Raw genomic sequence first — 19,500 nt, 5'->3', positions numbered from 1 at the left:
CCCTGGTCAAGCCAGGCCTCTGAGGATATGTGGGGAACTGATGGGGCTCCAGGTTGGGGTGAGGAGACCCTAATTTTTAACTGGACGTATGCTCACCCCATGGTGGGAAGCCTCACTCCAGCCCTGTGTCCCAGGGTCCAGCAGATGGCATGCACCCAGGAGGCTGGGGTGCAGTGTGGGGGTCATTGGCTCTAAGTGCCTGCTGATGGCTCCAAGTAGACTGTAGGGAGATGGCCCAGGGTCTGTGGGGGCAGATCCAGGAAAGGGCCCTGGGCAGTATAGTTCTAGCTGAGCAGCAGAGGGTGAGACTGGCTCCTACGGTGATCTGTGCCGTCATTAGCATGGATGGGCCCCTAGCAGAGGGCGGCTGGGACAGACAGGGGGCATCTGTTCCTCACAACCCCCGCACCAGTCCAGACCTGTGGACCTGCCAGCCTCTCCCTAACATGCCAGGCTTCTGCACCCAAGTGACCGTGGTAGGGGTGGCTGTCTTCTGCTGTTCATAGCCGTCAAGAACCTGGAGACGGGCAAGTTCATTTTAAACGAAGAGAATGATGTGGATCCTAATTCCAAATCCTTCATTGCAATGGGTGTGGAGTGGGAGTACAGGGATGAGGATGGCCGAGAGACACTGCAGACCATGGGCCCACTTCATGGCACCATCACCGTTCTGGTAAGTGGAGGCAGGGACCAGGCCTGGTGCCTCCTGGCTGCCCAGAAGGGCAAGCAGCCACTGGGGAAGAGATCCTCCAGGTTCTTGGGAACCCTGGGCCTCCCTACATCCGTCAGGCCATTCTCTGAACAGGCCTCTGGCCTGCCTTTTGGACGGAGGGTCTCCATCGGTGTCAGACACGGAGTCTCTGGGCCCCGGGGGACCTCAATCAAACTCTCCCCTCTGAGGGTTTCAGTTTCCCCTCCAGATGACATTTTCGGCCACCTTTCCTCATGTCTGCTCACGGTCATCTCATCCAAATCCTGCACTGCCCCAGGAGTGACTGACAGGGTTCAGGAGGTTAGACTCCCAGACCCAGGTCATACTGGACTTTGTCCCTAAGTATGATTAACCCCCAGCTCTCCTGAGTCCAGGACCACTCCTGGTGATGAGAATTCAGAAGGGGCCTCATTTTGTTTTCTTATTCTTATTAAGATCTTATTTTTAACTAATTTCTAAACCCAATGCGGGGCTTGAACTCAGAACCCTGAGATCAAGAGTCGCCAGCTCTACTGACTGAGCCAGCCAGGTGCCCCTGGGGCTGGGTTTTCTAATCGCTTTTTGAAAGTTAATTTCAGTTGCATAAGTAGTATGTTTTATTTGTGAAAAATAAATTTTCTTAAGATTTTTATTCATTTGAGAGAGACAGAGAGAGGATGAGCTGAGGGAGGAGAAAGAGCACCAGACTCTCTGCTGATCAGGGAGCCCAATGTGGGGCTCTATCAGGAGTCATGACCTGGCATGACGAAGGCAGACGCTCAGCCATCTGAGCCACCCAGGTGCCCCTATCTGTGAAACATTTAAAACACTACAGAGGAGGCTCAGGGGCCTTTAGCTCCTCCGTGAAGGCAAGTGCCCCTGGTTAGGTTTAGGCACCTGAGCCCAGGGCGTGCCCCATGGGGCCAACCTGTTTCATCGGGGACTTCTCATCCCCAGGCCGATGCCATCGGCCTCAGGGCCTGCTGTTTCTGTCCCAGCCTGCAATTTACCTCCTTGCTGAAGTGAATTTGTAATCACTGGTCAGAACTGGTGGTGTTTCCACGGCCATTCACAGACACTGCAGAGCAGTGAGAGATTTGATTCATTCGATGGACATGTTCCCCACCCCGAGGGGTGGAACAGGGGGACACTCTGCTTCTGTTCTAGTCCCGTGCCGTAAACGAGGGTCCTTCTCCCAGTACGTGAGGGGCCACACTTTTCACATTTTTATGCCGTTTGGGGGGATGGTTTGCTGTTTGGAATGACCCCAAGTGGAGTGCCGGGTGCTGTTGGGTGTTCCTGAGCACAAGAGGTCGTATGTTGTGCTGGGCAGAGAAGTACACACACTAGATGAGCTTCATGCAGGCCAGAGTTAGAGCACGCGGGCCGGAGGGGTCAGTGTTAACGACTCAGCAGTATGAACCAACGGGGCTCGAAACAGAAACACATGTAAAATAAGATTATGTATTGACAGTTGATGAAAGTATTCTGACTAGAGGCTCACAGGACCCTCGCCCCACATTCCCCATGAGCCATGGTGCTGTACTGGTGAATCCAGATTTTTCAGGCCCTTTCTAAAACATAACTACGGCAAAGAAAGAGAGCTAGCAGTATGTGTGCCCCGGGGTATGTTCCCTTTTAAAAAAAGATTTTATTTATTTATTCATGAGAGACACAGAGAGAGGGGGGCAGAGACAGAGGCAGAGGGAGAAGCAGGCTCCCCATGAGGAGCCCAATGCAGGACTTGATCCTGGACTTGATCCCAGGACCCCAGGATCACGACCTGAGCCAAAGGCAGACACTCAACCACTGAGCCACCCAGGCACCTCCCGGGGTATATTTCTAAACCGACTGCTAAGGAAGGATGGATGGTGGGGCAGACACCTTCACAGCTGTCTCCGGGCACAGGTCATCCCACAGGGAGATGCCCGGATCTCGCTGACATACAAGTATATGATCCACGAGGACTCGCTCAACGTGGACGGCAACAATGTCCTGGAAGACGACTCTGTAGCCTATGAGTGGGCCCTGAAGAAGTGGACTCCCTGCTCCAAGCCCTGCGGTGGAGGTAAGAGGTCTTCTTACGGTTGGGGCCCCAGAGGTGGTCGGGGCTGAGCTAGAGGGGTCTTCTGAGCAAAGGGATTCCTGAGCCCGTGGTGCCCTGCTGACTGCCTGGCCTGTGGGATGTGCCAGGTGTGAGCAGACTGGCCCCACGGGCAGGAGGCCGAGGCAGCGACCCACCTGGTGGGGGACAGAGGGTGGGCAGGAAAGAGGTGCTCAGGGCAGCAGGCCAGAGGCTGCCAGAAGTGCAGGTGGGGCTTGCATGTACAGCATGGACCTGCGTCAGAGCAGGAGGGAGGGGCTGGCCTGGCAGGGGGCTGGTGTGAGGATGGCTTGTGTGCATTTCCACAGCCTCCTGAGGTAGGCATGGGGAGACTCGGGCTGTGCTGGAGACCAGTAAAGGGGCCCCATCTGTGGAGGTCCCTCCCATGCTCATTTAGAAAGGCTTCCCCAACTCTCCTGGGGCCGGGCTTTGTGCAAAGGTATCCCACCTGCCCTGGACCTCACAGAGTCTACAGTTGGGTGGGACATACAGACGGACAGGTTCTGGTCCGCCCCACATGGTCACTACTCCTGGGGGGCTGGAGGAGATAAGAGGCAGAACAGACCTCCCTCAGATGCCATGGGGGCCCCCACACCTAGGAGACAGAGAGGAGCTTGCCTAGGAGCTCCTCTCAGTGGAGGAGACCCATCCCATGACCTAGGCAGGTGGACAGCTTCTTCTGCAGTGCTCCTACCTGGGCAGATGGCACCCCCAGCCTTCCCTTGAGCCTCCCTGGCCCTCTGGATTTCAGCAGCATGTCTAACTGACGTCCCTTCTGTGTATCTCTTGGACCTATCTGCTGTTCTGTCTTCCCAGTCCTGGCACCAGCCTAGCTCCCCAGCTGGGGAGGTTTTGTGTCCATTGTCACCTCCAGAGTGACCCCTTAAAGGTCCCTTCCTGTCATCTTTTCCTGGTGTCATAGTTTTAGCAGCTCCCTCTACTCCTGTGATAAAAACAAGAGTCTCCTCCTGGCCTCTGTGGCCTAGGCAGCTTGCTAACTTCTCCCACTGCTCTGCTGCCCCCACCCCTTGCCCACCAGGCCCTGGCCACACTGGCATTAGGTGCTTTCCAGACCTCCTCAGGGCCTTTGCACAGGCTGTCTCCTCCCTGGGAGCCACTCTCCTGCTTTCCCACTAAACCAGCGTCCCTCCATTCTCTGCTTCCTAGGACATCTGTAGATTCCCAGATTAGACCAGGCTATCCAGCCACATTCTCTCATGTCTTGCTCACTGGCCTGGGGTTTGGATATTATTTTTAAAGATTTTATTTATTCATGAGAAAGAGAGAGCCAGAGACACAGGCAGAGGCAGAAGCAGGCTCCATGCAGGGAGCCCAATGTGGGACTCGAACCCAGGACCCCAGGATCATGCCCTGAGCCAAAGGCAGATGCTCAACCACTGAGCCACCCAGGCATCCCAAGCCTGGGATTTTGAGACATTGGAGTTGTTCATATACTGGGCTCTATAATTCTCTCTCTCTAATTCTCATGTGGGCTGTCCCATGCATGGAAGGACATTGAGCAACATCCCTGGCCTCTATCTGCTACATGCAAGTAGCACCCCCTGCCCCAACCCGAGTCATGACAACTAGACATCCCACATATTGCCGGATGTCAAAATCACCCCCAACTAAGGACAGCCTGTGGTGGGAGGAGCCTTGCAGGCCATGTTCTTGTGCTAAGCCACCTCCTGGCTCATTCCAGGGCCTTGGGGCAGGTTAATTCAAGGTAGAGCACATGGCTGAGTGATGGAAGCCACTCTTCCCTGACCCAGGAAGCCAGCTGAGGGGCCAGGGAACAAGGTGGCCACTCTCCTTGGCCTCCCACCTAGTTGGGCCTGGAGTGCTGGGTGGGTGCTGGGCTGGACATCTCCAAGGCCTGGCCCTGGCACACTGCCCCCCCCCACCCCGGCCATCCCTTTGGAAGGATGGGGAGCCAGGGGCTGAAGCTGCCCGTGGAGCCACCTCTCCAGGCCCTCTGCCCCCAGAGGGACCGCAGTGCCCCATGAGCCCCCTCGAGCTCTCATCTTCAGGCTCCCAGTTCACCAAGTATGGTTGCCGCCGGAGGCTGGACCACAAGATGGTGCATCGAGGCTTCTGCGACGCCCTCACCAAGCCCAAAGCCATCCGCCGGGCTTGCAACCCACAGGAGTGCTCCCAGCCTGTGTGAGTGCCTGGGGCTGCCCCAGCCCAGGGTCCCACAAGAGGGGGGAAGACAGACCCCTGGGGCTCCTGTGGAGGGAGTTGCAAGATCTGGGCCCAGAGCGGCTCCGGGCCTCATGGCCCCTGAGATGTTGGGCGGGTTCTTTGTCCCTCCCCACATTTCATGGAGTCTAAGATCCTGCAGGCCGTGTGGTGTACTGAAACAGCCACATGCTTCTCAGAAATGATGGCACGTGGTAACACCCAGATGGGAACGCTGGGGCTCAGAGGGTACTGAGCCTGTTTCTGGCCCCATGGTCAGTGTTTCCCAGGCCACTTGTAGTGACAGCCACAGCCTTGACCCCTCCAGCCCAGGAGGTTTGGCAGGGCTTCATTTCAGGGCCCAGGGCCCTGAGGTGTAAGTAAGCACATGGGGTCTGAGTGAGGATGGGCACGAAGGCAGTCCACACTGCTGCCTTGAAAGTTTTGTGACAGCAGTAGCAGCTGAGGGCCAGAGGCAGAGCCACAAGCCTGAGAGGGAGGAGACAGACATCCTGGGCTCTCCATGTCCCTCCCCCATCCCCCAGGGTCTCCAAGAAGTGGAACTGTCACCTGCAGACCTTGGACAGAGGCAAAGCCAGGCATTAGGATGTCTTCGTGACACTAGGGAAAGAGGCCCTGGAGAAGCAGGCTGCCTTCTCACTGTATGCCTGGGCCACAGCCAGGCTGGCTCTCCAGAGTGACTGACCTGTCGCTCTGCCCCCACAGGTGGGTCACAGGTGAATGGGAGCCTTGCAGTCAGAGCTGTGGGCGGACAGGCACGCAGGCTCGCTCTGTGCGCTGCGTGCAGCCACTGCACAACAATACCACCCGCTCCGTGCACACCAAGCACTGCAACGACGCCCGGCCCGAGGGCCGCCGGGCCTGCAATCGTGAGCTCTGCCCTGGTCGGTGGCGGGCTGGATCCTGGTCCCAGGTAAGTGGGCCCCCTGACTCCCTAGCCTCATGCCCTCAGCCTCTAAACCAAGCTGGTGTGGGACCAAGGTGGTCAGGGCATTCCACCTTGGTCTGGATGCAGTTCCCAGCCCAGGCCACGTCCTGTGGGTCAGGCCACAGTCAGTATTCCCTTGAGAAAACAAATGGAACATGTCTTTATTCTGCAGGGCAGAGGCTGCCGTTTGCTACAGAAGCCTGGAGTCCTAGGAAATCACAGGCAGCCTGGGCTGTCATCCCTGAGGGCAGAGGGGTGGTCTAGAAGGCAAGCTAGGCTGACAGGAGGGAATACAAGCAATGGAAGTCTTGTACTTGGCCTGGGAAGAATAGTGAGGGCTGGAGGAACAGTCCAGGGGGTAGGGCTGAGGTGACATGATCACTGACATCCAGCTCACAGGCCTGGGGGGTTGAGGTCCCTAAGGCCAGCCTCAGGCTCATTGATTCCCTGGAAGTCCTTGTACTCACAATTACAGTGTATTTCAATGAAAGCACAGAGTAGAATCAGCAAAGGGGGAAAGTGCATGGTAAAGCCCAGAGGAAGCCAGGCACAAGCTTCCCCTCCCGGTGGGTTCCCAGGGATACACTTGATTCAGCAACAGAGTGAGAGGACATACACGAAATACTGCCAACCCGAGAAGCCCATGTGAGCCGGGGGTCCAGGGTCTTCCGTGTGTGCTGGACACTAGTGACTGAAGCAGGTACTCACGTCAATCACACTGTTGGTATAAGCTGCCTGGACAGGCTGGTGCAGGGTGACTCGAGGCCTCAGGTGTGCAGACACACTCTCCCCAACAGAACATTCCATGAGCTTGATCCCCAGGAGCTTCCCCCACACTGGTCCTGAAAGCAGGCCTTCCTTGGGACCATGTGGAGTTTGAGCAGCCCAGGTCTGCTGAGGTAATCCTTTTCTGCAATATATAAGGTGAGGACTTGGATATTCTCCTGGCGGGGCTGTGCTGAGCCATGAGCCAAGCCAGGAGTGTGGGTGTGACAGCTCTGGGTCTGTCCCCATGCCGTGAGGCAGAGGGGGCACCAGGTTGAAGGGGCAAATGAGGGTGTTGGTAGCATAGAGCCTTGTGTCCAGGGGTCCTCTGGCAAGACCTCCTGGACTCAGTCAGAGCTTTCCCAGTGGCCCCCAGTGCACAGCAGGTTTTCCTGGGCCCTAGGTGGGCTTCCTTCGGCCAGAGAAAGGAGATGCCCACTGAGAACCTGGAAGTGTCAGGCCCTATACATTTGCTCTAAGTCATAGGAACTCAAAGAGATAGGCATGTGCATCCCCTCTTTAGAGCCTCAGGAGATCGAGGTGGCCACTTGAGGCTGGGCAAGGCAGGACAGGCCTCTAACACGTACTCTTCCCTCTGCCCCTCACCGCCTTCCACGTGTTATAGGGTCACATGTGTGGGGAGCTCTTTCAGTCCCAGCTGACCACGGGAGGCGGGCCCTAACTGGTGACTCTCCACCTGCAGTGCTCGGTGACCTGTGGCAATGGCACCCAGGAGCGGCCAGTGCTCTGCCGAACGGCAGATGACAGCTTCGGGATCTGCCGGGAGGAGCGGCCTGAGACAGCCAGGATCTGCAGGCCGGGCCCCTGTCCCCGTAAGCCATCTGCTACCCCCACTCCCAGTGTACAGTGGGCGCAGGGAGAGGGGGGCTGGGTTGGGCAAAGGCAGCTCTCCCCACAACTGGCCAGACCCAGCATCTGTGAACTGGAAAGAGAAGCCAAGGGTTGGGACCTTTTCTAGTCAATAATAGAAGGAACTCAGCCATGACTGCCTTCCGGACTGCTCACCGTGGATCTGGGAGACAGAAGCAGGTTCATAGTGACCACACGGTGGGGCTCAGCCAGATGGGGTGCCCAGGCCCATGCAAGTAGGGGGTGCCTTGTGAATGAGGGTGCCCATGGAAGCAGGGGGTGCCTTGTGAATTGGGGGTGCCTGTATGTATTAGGGGTGCACATGGAAGCAGGAGGTGCCTGTATGATAGGGGTGCCCATGGAAGCAGAGGGTGCCTGTATGTATAGGGGTGCCCATGGAGGCAGGGGGTGCCTGTATGTATAGGGGTGCCCACGGAGGCAGGGGGTGCCTGTATGTATAGGGGTGCCCACGGAGGCAGGGGGTGCCTGTATGTATAGGGGTGCCCATGCGAGCAGGGAGGGCCTCGTGCCCTCTGAAGAGTTCAGCCAGAACACCGTCTGCATGCAGACACCTTGCCAAGGGTCAGACGTGCTTCACTCTGGGTCCCAGGAAATCCCACTCTAGGATTCTGGGATACTCTGCATTGTAGACCCCACCCTGAGTTCCATCTACTGTGGAGGTTGTTCAGGGAGGTCAGATGTGCCCACCCAGCCAGGCAGGGGGATAGATCCAAGATGCACTTGCTCCCCATGTTCCTGGGGAGCAGGGAGTGGGGAGTGCTGGGAATAGTGCAAAGATGAGGAGGCGTGGCAGGGCCTCGAACTGAGTAGTTAGTAGCCAGGACCCAGGAGGCATGGCAGTGGGGGAGGGCAGGAGGTGGCCCTGTACTGGGCCGCTGGGGCCTGTCTGTCCCGAGGGTCCTCAAATGCCACGCTGGGGAGTCAGAGCCCTCCTGTTGCCCTGGGATGCCGGAGGTGGTGGGTGCAAGCTCAGCGTGGGGCCTCAGCAGCCACAGCCCCACCTCTCTCCTCTAGGAAACATCTCTGATCCTTCCAAGAAGAGCTACGTGGTTCAGTGGCTGTCCCGACCGGACCCCGACTTGCCAGTCCAGAAGACCTCGTCAAGTAACCGGCCCGTTTATAACTCTGCCTCTGCCCTCCAGTGCATGCCCTGCACTCTGTGGAGCTTGCCATGGGCTTCCCTCCTCTCTTTCTATGGAAAACTTCCCTGACTCTTCCTGAGCACTCTCTCGGTTGAATCTGATTTCTCCCGGGCTGCTGTGCTCGGCTGTCTCCTTTGGCGCGTACCCGCCGCTGGGCTGGGAGGGCCCACCTCGCGGAGGCATGGCTCCGGGGCACCAGCCTCTCATGGGGGGCCGGGACCTGGTTGGAGATGGCGTGTAAAGGGGCAAAGATCTGTCTTGGTGCTGGAGGGGTCAGAGGCCAGAGTGCAGATGTGACCACTTGTCTGGGCCACATCCCTCCAAGCTGGAGCTTCAGGTCAGAAGTCAAGAGGGAACCCGCCCATCCCCTTTCAAACGCTGCCCCGGTAGTGAGGCGAGGCCAGAGGGGGTCTGGGGCATGCAGATTCCGGGGGGCGGGCATCAGGGGCTCCCCAACTGCCCCTGCTGTTGCTCCTGCTGCTGACTCTGTGCTGAGTGCGTCTTCCTGACTTGTGTGACTGTGGCCTGCTTCCTGTGGCCTTTGCATCCAAGTTCCACAGCCCTTGGCCCCCACTCCCACCCCCCGTGCCGCGTCCCCTTGGGGGCTCGGGTCAGATGGAGGCAGCAGAGGATGTGTCCCTCCAGTGGGACATTGGGACACAGCGCCACCTCCACTCTCTTGTCCATTAGCTCCAATGGCCTTTTCTCATTGTGCGCACATGACCCCATCCATAGAGGTGAGAGAGTGAAAGAGAGAGAGAGAGAGAGAGAGAGAGAGAGACTGTCTGAGTGGATGTGGCCACCTACCAGTGTGAACAACTACAGAATTACCTCAATTTTTATTGCTTTTTTGCTTAGATAAAACTGTAGAAAATGCCTTAAAGTTGAAAGGTAACAGAATTGGCTGCTAAAGTCCAGCTTCAGAGCGGGGTATGATCCAGGTGGGAGGCGGGGCAGCACCGCCCAGGGTAGGTGGTGGGAGGAGGCCATCGGGCTCATCCAAGGCTTCTCACAGCTGGCAGCCTGTGCAGCGGGGAGCCCTGGGGATGCTGGCTCCAGCCCACTCTGCTTTGCAGACAGGATACCCCTCTGAGGCCCCGCAGCCCGTGGGCACTGACTGTTTGCCGAGCCCCCTCCCGGGCGCTCCCCCCACCCCCACCAACGGCGCTGCCTTACACAGAGGGCAGCATGCTGGGCCTGTGTGCCCCGGGTCCCCTGTTGCAGCCCCACTCCACCGTGCCACCTGCTAACAGCACCTTGCTGCGCACCACCTCCTCCCTGGCTCTGACTACTGTTATGTAAATACTTGATGTGTCACCCGTACTAATTCTCACGACTGTTAACTTCCAACTTTGATTAGGCCACGCAAGTGACTCTGCCTCTGGGAAGGTGCGGTACGGTCCTGGGCATCGTGCTCTCTGTCTGTATGCACTTTGGTTTATCAGGGATATTTTATTAGCGTTTTGTACGCATCTGATGACGTAATACATAGGTTCCCATTGTTGTCGCTTTTCCAGTGTTTTTATGAGACAACTTTAGTGTGTGCCAAAGTGACTGTGGAAATGACCTTTTCTCCTCACTAACAATGGAAAGACTTCCTGTCATGCATCCCACAAATAAAGTCAATAAAAGTTCCGTGAAACTGGGTGCTCGGGTTTGGCATGCTGCTGGCTCCTTCTCTTCACCTGCGCGGCTGGCGGCGCTGCCCAGCTGCTGGTCCCTTCTGTCTCCTTAGTGACTGGGTTTCTGCTGCAAATGTGACTACTGCCCACCACCTCCCCCCACCCCGCTGCCCAATGTAGATATGTTGGCCCCTCCCCCACTGGGGGACATTCCCCTTCCCCAGGCATTTTTCAAAATCTGACAGCAGCCCATGAAGACACTTCATCCTGATTTTGACTTTGGAATTGTTTGTGCTAAACAAGCCTCTTGTGGGACCATCTGGGTTCTCTCCTCACACGTGGAGATTTTACCATCAAGAACGGGACCCAGAGTGGGCTTCTCCCTCTCTCTGGGATGAGTGGAGTGGGAATGTGGGGTCAGTAGCACAGACAGTGCTGGTCCTGGTCACTGTGCCCTGAGCCACCATCGGGCCACTGCCCTGGCTGCTGGCACTGCTCTCAGCCTTAGGCTACCTATCCAGGGAGGGGAGGTGCCTGTCTGGTGCAGGTTGGGGAGGGGATTCTGGTCAGGAGAAGGTCAAGCGGCAGTGGCTCTGGGGACCTGGTGTGTGCATTCATGTGAGCATGTGCTCAGCAGTGCCTGCCCATGTCTCCTGAGGCCTCACCTCAGAAGCCATAGGGGGCCTGGTGTGTTTGCTCACCTGGCTGACAGCAAGTCAGGACCAGAGAGGGAGTCAGGGCCCAACAGGGCCCTTCTTGCTGCTGAGCTTTTCTCCTCCCATTCCTATAAAGGGGATCCCATGCCAAGGAGGAGGAAGACCATGAGAAAGGATGAAATGCGGCCACCTGGCATCATGGAGATGGGCTTCGGGGCACAGGGCCAGGCCCCAGGTGCCAGCCTACAAGGGGGGGTCATGGTAGCATGGCTGAGCTCACCCTGTCTCGAGCTCTGGTCCTGGAGAGGAATCCTGGCTCAAGGGATACAGGAGACTCAAATAACATCCCCTGACAGGGCTGCATTCATGCAGTGTTGCTGCCCAGACGGACCAGAAGGAATCCCCGCTGAGGGGGCTCCCAGGGCAGAGCTGCAGGCAGGCTCTCAACACCTGGGGCCAGCTGGGTACTGGGCACTGGGCACCAGGGCATGGGCTGACAGGGGTCCTGTGCTTCTTTATGCTGTGGCACGACCTTTGGAGGGTCAAATGCTTCAGGAGGCTTGATTGAGGGAAAAAAGAACCCAGTTTCCTCCATCCCAGTGTTTCCTGAAGCGTGGGAGACAGGGAGGTTTCAGGTGATGCATAAACCTGGTCTGAGCTCCTAGGAGCAGCCCTCCCTAGTCCCTTTACCCCTCATGGCACCCCGAGAGGAAGCCTCCCTGGGCAAGGGGCCAGGTCTCCCCCATGCTCGCTTGCTTGCTTGCTTCTCTGCAGCTCGGAGCCGTGCAGGCAGGAGTGTCTCCCTGGCATTCGAGGGATGAAACTTCAACTTAAAACCTGTCTGTGTTCTGTTAGGGTCACCTTTATTGCCTGCTGTTACTTTCCCGTGAATGGTGGTAGTGTAAAGTATTTTTCTGAAATAAATTTTAAGTTTAAAAAAAGGAGTTCATTTAAAGGAGGAAACTAGTGGGCAAAGTTAGAACACGGGTGATATTTGGCTGAGCCAAGATTGTGGGAACGGCCCGCGAATGGCTTCAATTTGTGAGAATGGGTTTGCTCTCAGTGATTTGTTTGCTGGAAGGCAGATCTCACTAGTTCATTGCTACTGGAAGTGGCTAAAGGTCAAGTACTATGAAACTGAATTTTTCTCTTGGTGTAGGGATCCTCTACCAGTCGGTGCCTCTGGACACATCAGGGGCCCTTGGTGGTACAACTCCCTTCATCTCGGAAGGCTCTACTCAGCAATAAAACTTAAACATACCCAATTGTTGGTGTCTTGAAGAGTGGTTGGGAATGATGACTTTGAAATTTGTCTAGGCTGGTGTTAGCATACCCAAGCTCTTGGCCCGTGGCTTTCTTAATTATTTGTTCATTCATTCTCGTTTTTAAAAACCTAAAGCGATGTAGCCACTGATCAAAGGATGCAGGGCCTGGCCCACCGGCTGTCACCTGCCTGTAGCAGGGAGATGGACTCTTATTCCTGACTTGCCCATGTGTTCAGGGACATCTGTCCAGTGCTTTCTGTGTCAGGCTCTGATCATGGCACTGGGACAGCACCAAGCACCTGACCACGGGTCTGCAAACTTTCCTTAAAGGGCCAGATAGTAACAGTCAAACCTTCTTTACAAAACCAGATGGAGGCACAGACTTGGCCCACATGGCACAGCAGGCCAACCCCAGGGAGAGGTTTCGCAGAGATCTTGTTATTTGCATGAAGGAGAAGGTACAGGGGACAGGAGGGGCACTGGTCTGTAGCAGGGGTGACCCCACTCCCAGCAAGGCTCCATCCTTGTCCTGTCGAGGCCCATGCCTCCACTCCATCACACCCCAATGGTCAAAGCCTGCAGGGAGACGCCGCTTCTTGTGTCATCACAAGTGCCCTTGGGTCTCTGGAGGGGTGTGATCAGTGGTTTTCACACAGTCACCTGGAGGTTGCCAGAAAGGGGAGGAGGGCCAGGGAGTGCGGAAGGGAGCAGGTGGGGCTCTGAGCGCTCCACGCTTCAGACAGGACCACTCCAGGGTCTTCTGTATCATATACTGGGCATCTCGAAGATTTTTTCTGAGACAACATTCTACAAGTTTTTAGACCCTGAAAGCCCCGCCTCAGGATCTTTCTGTTTGATTTCCAGAATCGGCCTTTAGCACACGGCCACACACATTTTCCCCTCCACATCTTGAGCCTATTTCTCGGTCTCTAGGCTAGGAAGGCCAGAGCTTTTCCTGCATAGCTGAGCTGATTTATCGTTTCACGCTGTAGCTCATGCATTCAGGCATGTTTCCTTATTTGGGCCACTTAGAAGCTCAGAGCCAAAGCTAGGTCCACCTCTAGTGGTACATGCCTCTGCGTGTCCTCACTTGTCATGTTCCTATTTTAAACTCCATAATTTCCCTGTTTTGAACTTCCTCAGTTATTCACATGTGTCTTTTTCATATTTATATATTTATGCATCCTCCAATTCACTGTTCTCGTCTCTGGGGATAGAGGGGTGTCCAAATATAGCTTAAGGCTCTGCCCTTTGGAACTTGCCAGAAAACAGTCAGGCAATAGACACCTTATCTAATAATTAAAGTGTGAACTTGCCAACTGGGATAGAGTGCTGGGAATAGGAGGACCTCCCAAGGGTAGGTGGGCAATGCTTGCCCGAAGATGGGTTTCAGCTGAGCCTCAAGGAGGAGAACAACTGAAGGAAGAGAGAGGGAGTGGGTATAGTATGTGCAAAGGCCCCGTGGCCAGAGGGAACACAGTATAAAGTAGGGGGTCCAAGGCCTGAGTGAAGATGGAGATGTGAAGGGGCCAGATCCTCACCCTGCAAATAACAAGGGGCAATGCAGGGCTTCAGTCAGGACATCTTCAATGGAAAAACAGCATTCTGACTAAAGCAGGGTAGTGGACAAGAAGGAGAAGGAATTGAGGAAACAGAAAGGAGGCTCTTATCACGGTGCAGAGCTTAACCCCATGGAGATGGGAGAGAGAGGGTATCATGGACATACCAGGGAGCATCTATGACTTGAGGTGAATGGACAGAAGGGCGGGGTGGTGCCTGCGGTTTGGCTTGTGCTCTGCAGAGGCCATTCTGTGAGACAGGTGGCACCAGCAGAGGCCCTGGGCTTGCATGGGATGTGTGGAGTCTCAGGCACGCTGGGGACCACCGGGCACAGTGGCCTGTCTGAGCAGGCCATTGTATCCTAGAGTCTGAGGCTCTGGAAGTTTGGGGTCAGTGTCCAACCATGCAGGTCAGCAACCTGGAAGGGGAGGTGATAGCCTGGAGCAGCCGGCAGGCAGCAGGTGCCATCAGAACCTCCTGAAGGGGAGGGCACCTGCTCTCATCTGCTCCTGCGGGAAGTTTCTGTGGAGACAGCACCTTGTGTTGCGCAGAGTGACTGCATCTCACGTGGTTTCAAGCCCTGGCTGCCCTTCCCTTCCCCTCCCACCTGAATCCTTCCTTCCTCTCAGTAGGAGATGGGGTCACGGGCAGGGAAAGGAGCACGCGGCAGCAGTTGTGCAGGGAAGGTTGGAGATGCTCGCTGGGGAGGGCAGAGGGTGGCTAAGCAGAGACGCCGTAGGGAAGCTGGTGAGGGGGATTTATGAGGGACCCCACATCCCTGTTCTGCTGTCACATGACCCGTTGAGTGAATTCTTATAACTCATCTCAGTTTTTGTGTTGTGTTGTCGAATGAGGTGGTGGGGGCCAGGGAATGGGGGAAGACATGGGAGGAAGACAGCGAGGAGAGTCAGAGCAAGAGCAAGAGGGGGCTGTGTGGGTGGGACTGCCATGACCCTGAGCCACTGCCCCATCCTGCCTACACGTGGGGTTCTCTCCATGAACACGGCACAGCGCTCCCTTACGGTTCCCTATAACGTTTTTCCCTTGTGCAGCTTACTGTATGGTAAGAATGCAGGAGATAGTATGCACACCGTACAGGATCTGCGTTAACCAGTGGCGTAGGCGATCGGTCAGGCTTCCCGGCAGCCTAGGCTATTAGTTAAGTTTGGGGGCGTCAGCAGCCCTATGTGGATGCATGGGGGGTTGGCGCCCCTCAACGCAGGTAGGGCCGGGGTCCACTTTGCTACAGCCGCGGCCAGAGCTGGGCCGGGCCGAGGAAGAGAGCTGTGCGCGCAGGGCCGCCGGGTCTCCGGGGAGCCATGCAGGCTAGCCCGCCGGCGGGAAGGAGAGGGGAGGCCTGTGTGCAGGCACCAGATCACGGAGCCGTTTGGGGGCTGCCCAGGAGCGCAGCGTGGAGGGTTGGGCGCAGGTGCAGCCATGGCAGGACACGAGGCTGTCGGGTAAGTGGAGGCAGGTGGAAGCGAGACGCGTCCAGGTGAGGATGGGAATGCACCGTGGAGGAACGTGGTGAGCCCACGACCGCGGCTTCGGGATTCGTTCTTTCAGGTTGTAGACACTGGTTCCTTCAGGTTCGGTTTGGTTATAGTTGCTGCTTATAGATTATTGTAGGGCCAAACTCTGCCACAGAATTTCACTGGGGTTACCACTTGGGTGTCAAACAGGGATCTGACGGAGTCCCGTGCTTTAAGACAAGCTGGAATCACTCCCTAAGAACAGACACGCCTCGATTTCATCTCAGACTTTGAGAGATACAGAAAACCCTGGGGGCCTGCCTGGAGGCAGGTAACACTGCACACTGCTTGTGAGGCAGCTCTGTGCCCCGGGTCCTGCTGACATCAGAACCACACGGACTTTCTGTGTGAGCTCGCTTGCCGCTGTGCCGTCTCTGGGCTCTTCTACACGCCTCCTCCTGCTTCCTCTGGGGGGCACCAGGTCCCCCTTACCCTGTCCTTTGGTTATTTGTCCCACTTTTCTTTTTCAGAGGGCCGCTGCCAAGGCGACAAGTCAATGTTCTGTAGGATGGAAGTCTTGTCTCGCTATTGCTCCATCCCAGGCTACCACAGGCTGTGCTGCAAGTCTTGTAACCTGCACGACAACCTCACCGATGCAGACGACGGAGTGGAGCTGCCCCCTGGGAAGCTCAATGACATTGAAGAGCTCGTGCCCACCCTCCCAGTGCCCACTCTAGTCATGGAGGTGCAACCTGTGCCAGGCACACCCCCACGGGTGCCCCTCAATGCCTCCCGCACCAACAGCACCGAGGATCACCCAGATACCAACGCCGTTGACGTGCCCTACAAAATCAGCGGCCTGGACGAGGATGTCCAGCCACCCAACCTGATCCCTCGACGACCGAGCCCGTATGAAAAGACCAGAAACCAGAGGATCCAAGAGCTCATTGATGAGATGAGGAAGAAAGAGATGCTCGGGAAGTTCTAATAAAATGGAAAGATAGCATCAATAGCATTTTTTCCCCCTTGCTTATAGATATATTCCATGGGATGGCAAATCATGGAGATGAAGGAAAAATTTCTGATTCCAAAAGGTTTTGAGAAAACAGGAGAATGACATATACATCTATGCATATGGTTGTGAGCATGTGGCAGCAGGTTAGCACATCTGTTTGTTGGCCAGCTCTGGAATGTTCCATGTCCCTTGCTGGGACCAGGTGTTGGGGTAGAGAGCAATAGAGAGGTTCTATGAGTGCCGTGAATGAGGGAGGGCAGGAGGCTAACCCAGAGAGAGGAGACACATGCCCTGAGCTCCTGAGCAGTGATTAGCCATCTTCCTTTCCTTGGTGGTGATAGTCCTTCTGGAGCTGCGGGCCGTTTCCTACCAATCCCCAGACCAAGGCCCAAGCCCCATGCGGACTCCTAGGAGAAACAGTGATTTATTTACCAATCAGCCCAACACTAAGATGAGCACAGTGAAGTGCAGGTGGTGAACATGAATGACAGTGACTTCAAGGGCCAGGCAGGTGGTGAGGATGTGTTGTCCCCCACTAGAGCTGCTTGCTGGCTCCAGCTGCTGCTGCCTCTGGGAGAGCTGGCCCCCACTGCCAGATAGTGTGCTTTCAGTAGAAGTCTAGCTCTGTGTGCAAAAATCCTCAATCCTCAAACTTCAACTCAAAATATGTCAGGGTGTCTGGGAGGTCTGTTGAGTTCTAGAGCCACTAGGCTGCAGCCTGTGGTCTCCAGGCCTGGCCAGATGCAGTCTCTTGGGAGTAGGACTTCAGGAAAGCCACCTGGCCCATTTGATGCTCATGCCCAGACTGAAGCTGTCCACTCCTTCCTGGGAAGGTACTGAGACTTGATAGATCTAAATGGTGGGCCACATTTCCTACATGAGGAGAAGACAGCAGGGTGCACTCCTGGGCTCCCTCAGGCCTCTCTCACGTCTCCTTTAACCCTGGCCCACGTGCCACCTTGGCCCCAGGGCTCCCCAGGGAGGCTCTCCCTCCCCAAGTGCACTGGAAGGATGATGGGGGCATGGACTCTGCTGCAAAGTCCAGTGAGTGCTCAAGGCCCGTGACTCTCCCAGAACGGTGCAAGGGGGTGCTGCCACCAGGGTGACTGGGCTCTGGGTTCTGAGATGGGGCTCTGCAGGCTCAGGTTGCCTCCTAAAGACCAGCTTTGCTTGTGGGCGTGGCCTTGTCCTGTCCAGCCCTGTGGAGCCCCCTTCCATGCCTTGGAAGTGCCAGCAGGGAACTGGAAGATCTGGCCTCTGATGGGAAGCCCAGGTGGGAAGTGGGGAGAATCTGCTTTATCTTTGGCTGTTCTAAACTTTTACAACTTCTGTTTTCGGCAGAATGGTGCTTTGTGAGCAAGCTGTGAATGAGAGAGAAATGGAGTGGGGGTGGATGGGAGGATGGTGCCTAATTTTCACCTCTCCCTACATTGATATTTTGTGAACATGTAGCTTCAACTTGCCCAAATTACAAAACCCAGGGACACTGTAGCTGCTTAGCTGGGCCTAGCCTCACATGTAATTCTTAAGCTTTCCATGCCTAGGAAAGTTCTAGAGTCTTTGTATTCTCAGCAGTCCAGATGCTAGAGAACTCTTTCCTGTGTGATTCCCCATCATATGGATGGGAACACTGAGGTTCAGGGTGATAGCATGATGGCTACTTTATATGGAGTCTGAGGTGCTAAATATGTTTGTCTGCTCCGTGCGTGCATGTGGGTGTGTGTCTGTGTGTGATCTAAGGGACAAAGTGAGGGTGTAGGAACCAGTGAGAATGCTATCTGGGATGATGGGATGATGCTGAACCTCCCCACTGGGTGATAACCAGCTGCCCCTCACCTCTGCCTGGCCCAGCGGCCTCCCTCCCCTCTACCACCATGTCCCACACATACTCACACCTGTCCTGGTGTCTCAGAGGGCCTTGCTGGTTCCTAAGAAGCAAACTGGAGAAAACATTTTTGGCTCTCTCTCATAGTATCACTTCTTTAACAGATGTGGTATACAGCACTTTTGCAGTTCTGTCTCTCTGTAATCAGGAAATGGATGCCTTGGCTTTCCCTCATTGGTTGAACCCATGGCAGCTGGTGCTATTCATAGGCTGAAGGACTAGGGCAGTTCTTGCTTGGGTCTGTCCTGGGATGCAGAGGAAGCTCAGGGTGACTGACCAGAGAGTATTACTCAGTTTACGCAGCCTGGGGACCTCAGGATGGGAACGCTCCATTCCCAGATCCAAGCAGAGTAGGGCTGCATGTCTTGGGGCTGGAAGGCTTCAGGGAGAGGCCCCAGGTGGGACATACCCAGGGTTACCTGTCTTCTTCTGGAAGGAGAGAGATGGACACCATCCCATAGGTGATACTCACTGCCTGGGGCCATGTACCCACAGAGTTCTCAAGAACCAGACGATCTGCCAAGGTTTCTCTCAGGAATACAGGGTTTATTAGACTCTGAGAGACTTCTAATCCCCACTGAGCTCGGGACAGTGGGACAGCCAGCCTAGCAACAGTCCTGAGTCTGGGGGCCAATAAAGCCTGAAGGCCAGGGAGGTTTTCTAGCTGAGGTCCTGGAACACTGTGTTGAGATCAGAAGTCCTCTCCGTCTGCAGCTCCAGGAAGCTTCATTAGTGGGGAGACTCCTGCTGGGGCTTGGGAACATGGCTCTGATCTCCTTTTGGAAAACCCATGGAATTTCCCGCGTAAGCCTTTTGTTTGTATTTCAAGGTTGTTTGTTTGTTGGGTGTCTATAAATGGTGCTCAGTAGCACTCTTTCCCAGATGAACATGAAGACTCTACCCCCCAAATGCCAGGCAGCCACCACAGGAATCATGACATGGTGCTGAACTCAAGTCACAGCATTTTATCTTACTGATCACAGCCATCGACACATTTGTTTTCTGTATAGAAAAATTTGGCTTCTTGATTTTATAACTTATTAAAGTCAAAATGTCTGTGTTTTTGCACATCATGCCTGTGTTTGTGTGTTACCTTGACCACGCTACCCATCCCCCCTCATTCTCAGACCAGACTGGGCCAGGTGGAAGGATGTGCTGCCTTCACAAGGCCAAGAAGCCGGTTTAGGCGGCACCAGGGGGCGCTGCGCCAAGGCTGCTCTGGTTGGGACCTTGTGAAAGGCCAGGGGCACCCAGAAGGGTGGGTCTCCCCCAGTTCCCCAGGGAGTTGGTTGTCCAGGAGAC

General features: G+C 55.6%; 1 protein-coding gene across 1 annotated transcript in view; it reads left to right on the top strand.

Annotated features, from left to right (window-relative positions):
* ADAMTS2 (ADAM metallopeptidase with thrombospondin type 1 motif 2) overlaps positions 1-19,271 on the top strand; it is a 229,386-nt gene extending 210,115 nt beyond the window's left edge. The window contains exons 16-22 of the mRNA XM_072728815.1: positions 507-673; positions 2,600-2,759; positions 4,826-4,958; positions 5,703-5,910; positions 7,394-7,523; positions 8,596-8,685; positions 15,829-19,271. Of these exons, the coding sequence (XP_072584916.1) occupies positions 507-673; positions 2,600-2,759; positions 4,826-4,958; positions 5,703-5,910; positions 7,394-7,523; positions 8,596-8,685; positions 15,829-16,286 (1,346 nt within the window). The 3' untranslated portion in view covers positions 16,287-19,271. The remainder of the gene's footprint in view (positions 1-506; positions 674-2,599; positions 2,760-4,825; positions 4,959-5,702; positions 5,911-7,393; positions 7,524-8,595; positions 8,686-15,828) is intronic.
* Positions 19,272-19,500: the final 229 nt, after the last annotated feature.

The sequence above is a fragment of the Vulpes vulpes genome, chromosome 12, assembly GCF_048418805.1.
Source record: "Vulpes vulpes isolate BD-2025 chromosome 12, VulVul3, whole genome shotgun sequence".
NCBI classification, from domain to species: Eukaryota; Metazoa; Chordata; class Mammalia; order Carnivora; family Canidae; genus Vulpes; species Vulpes vulpes.
This window is presented reverse-complemented; position numbering and strand designations above follow the sequence as displayed.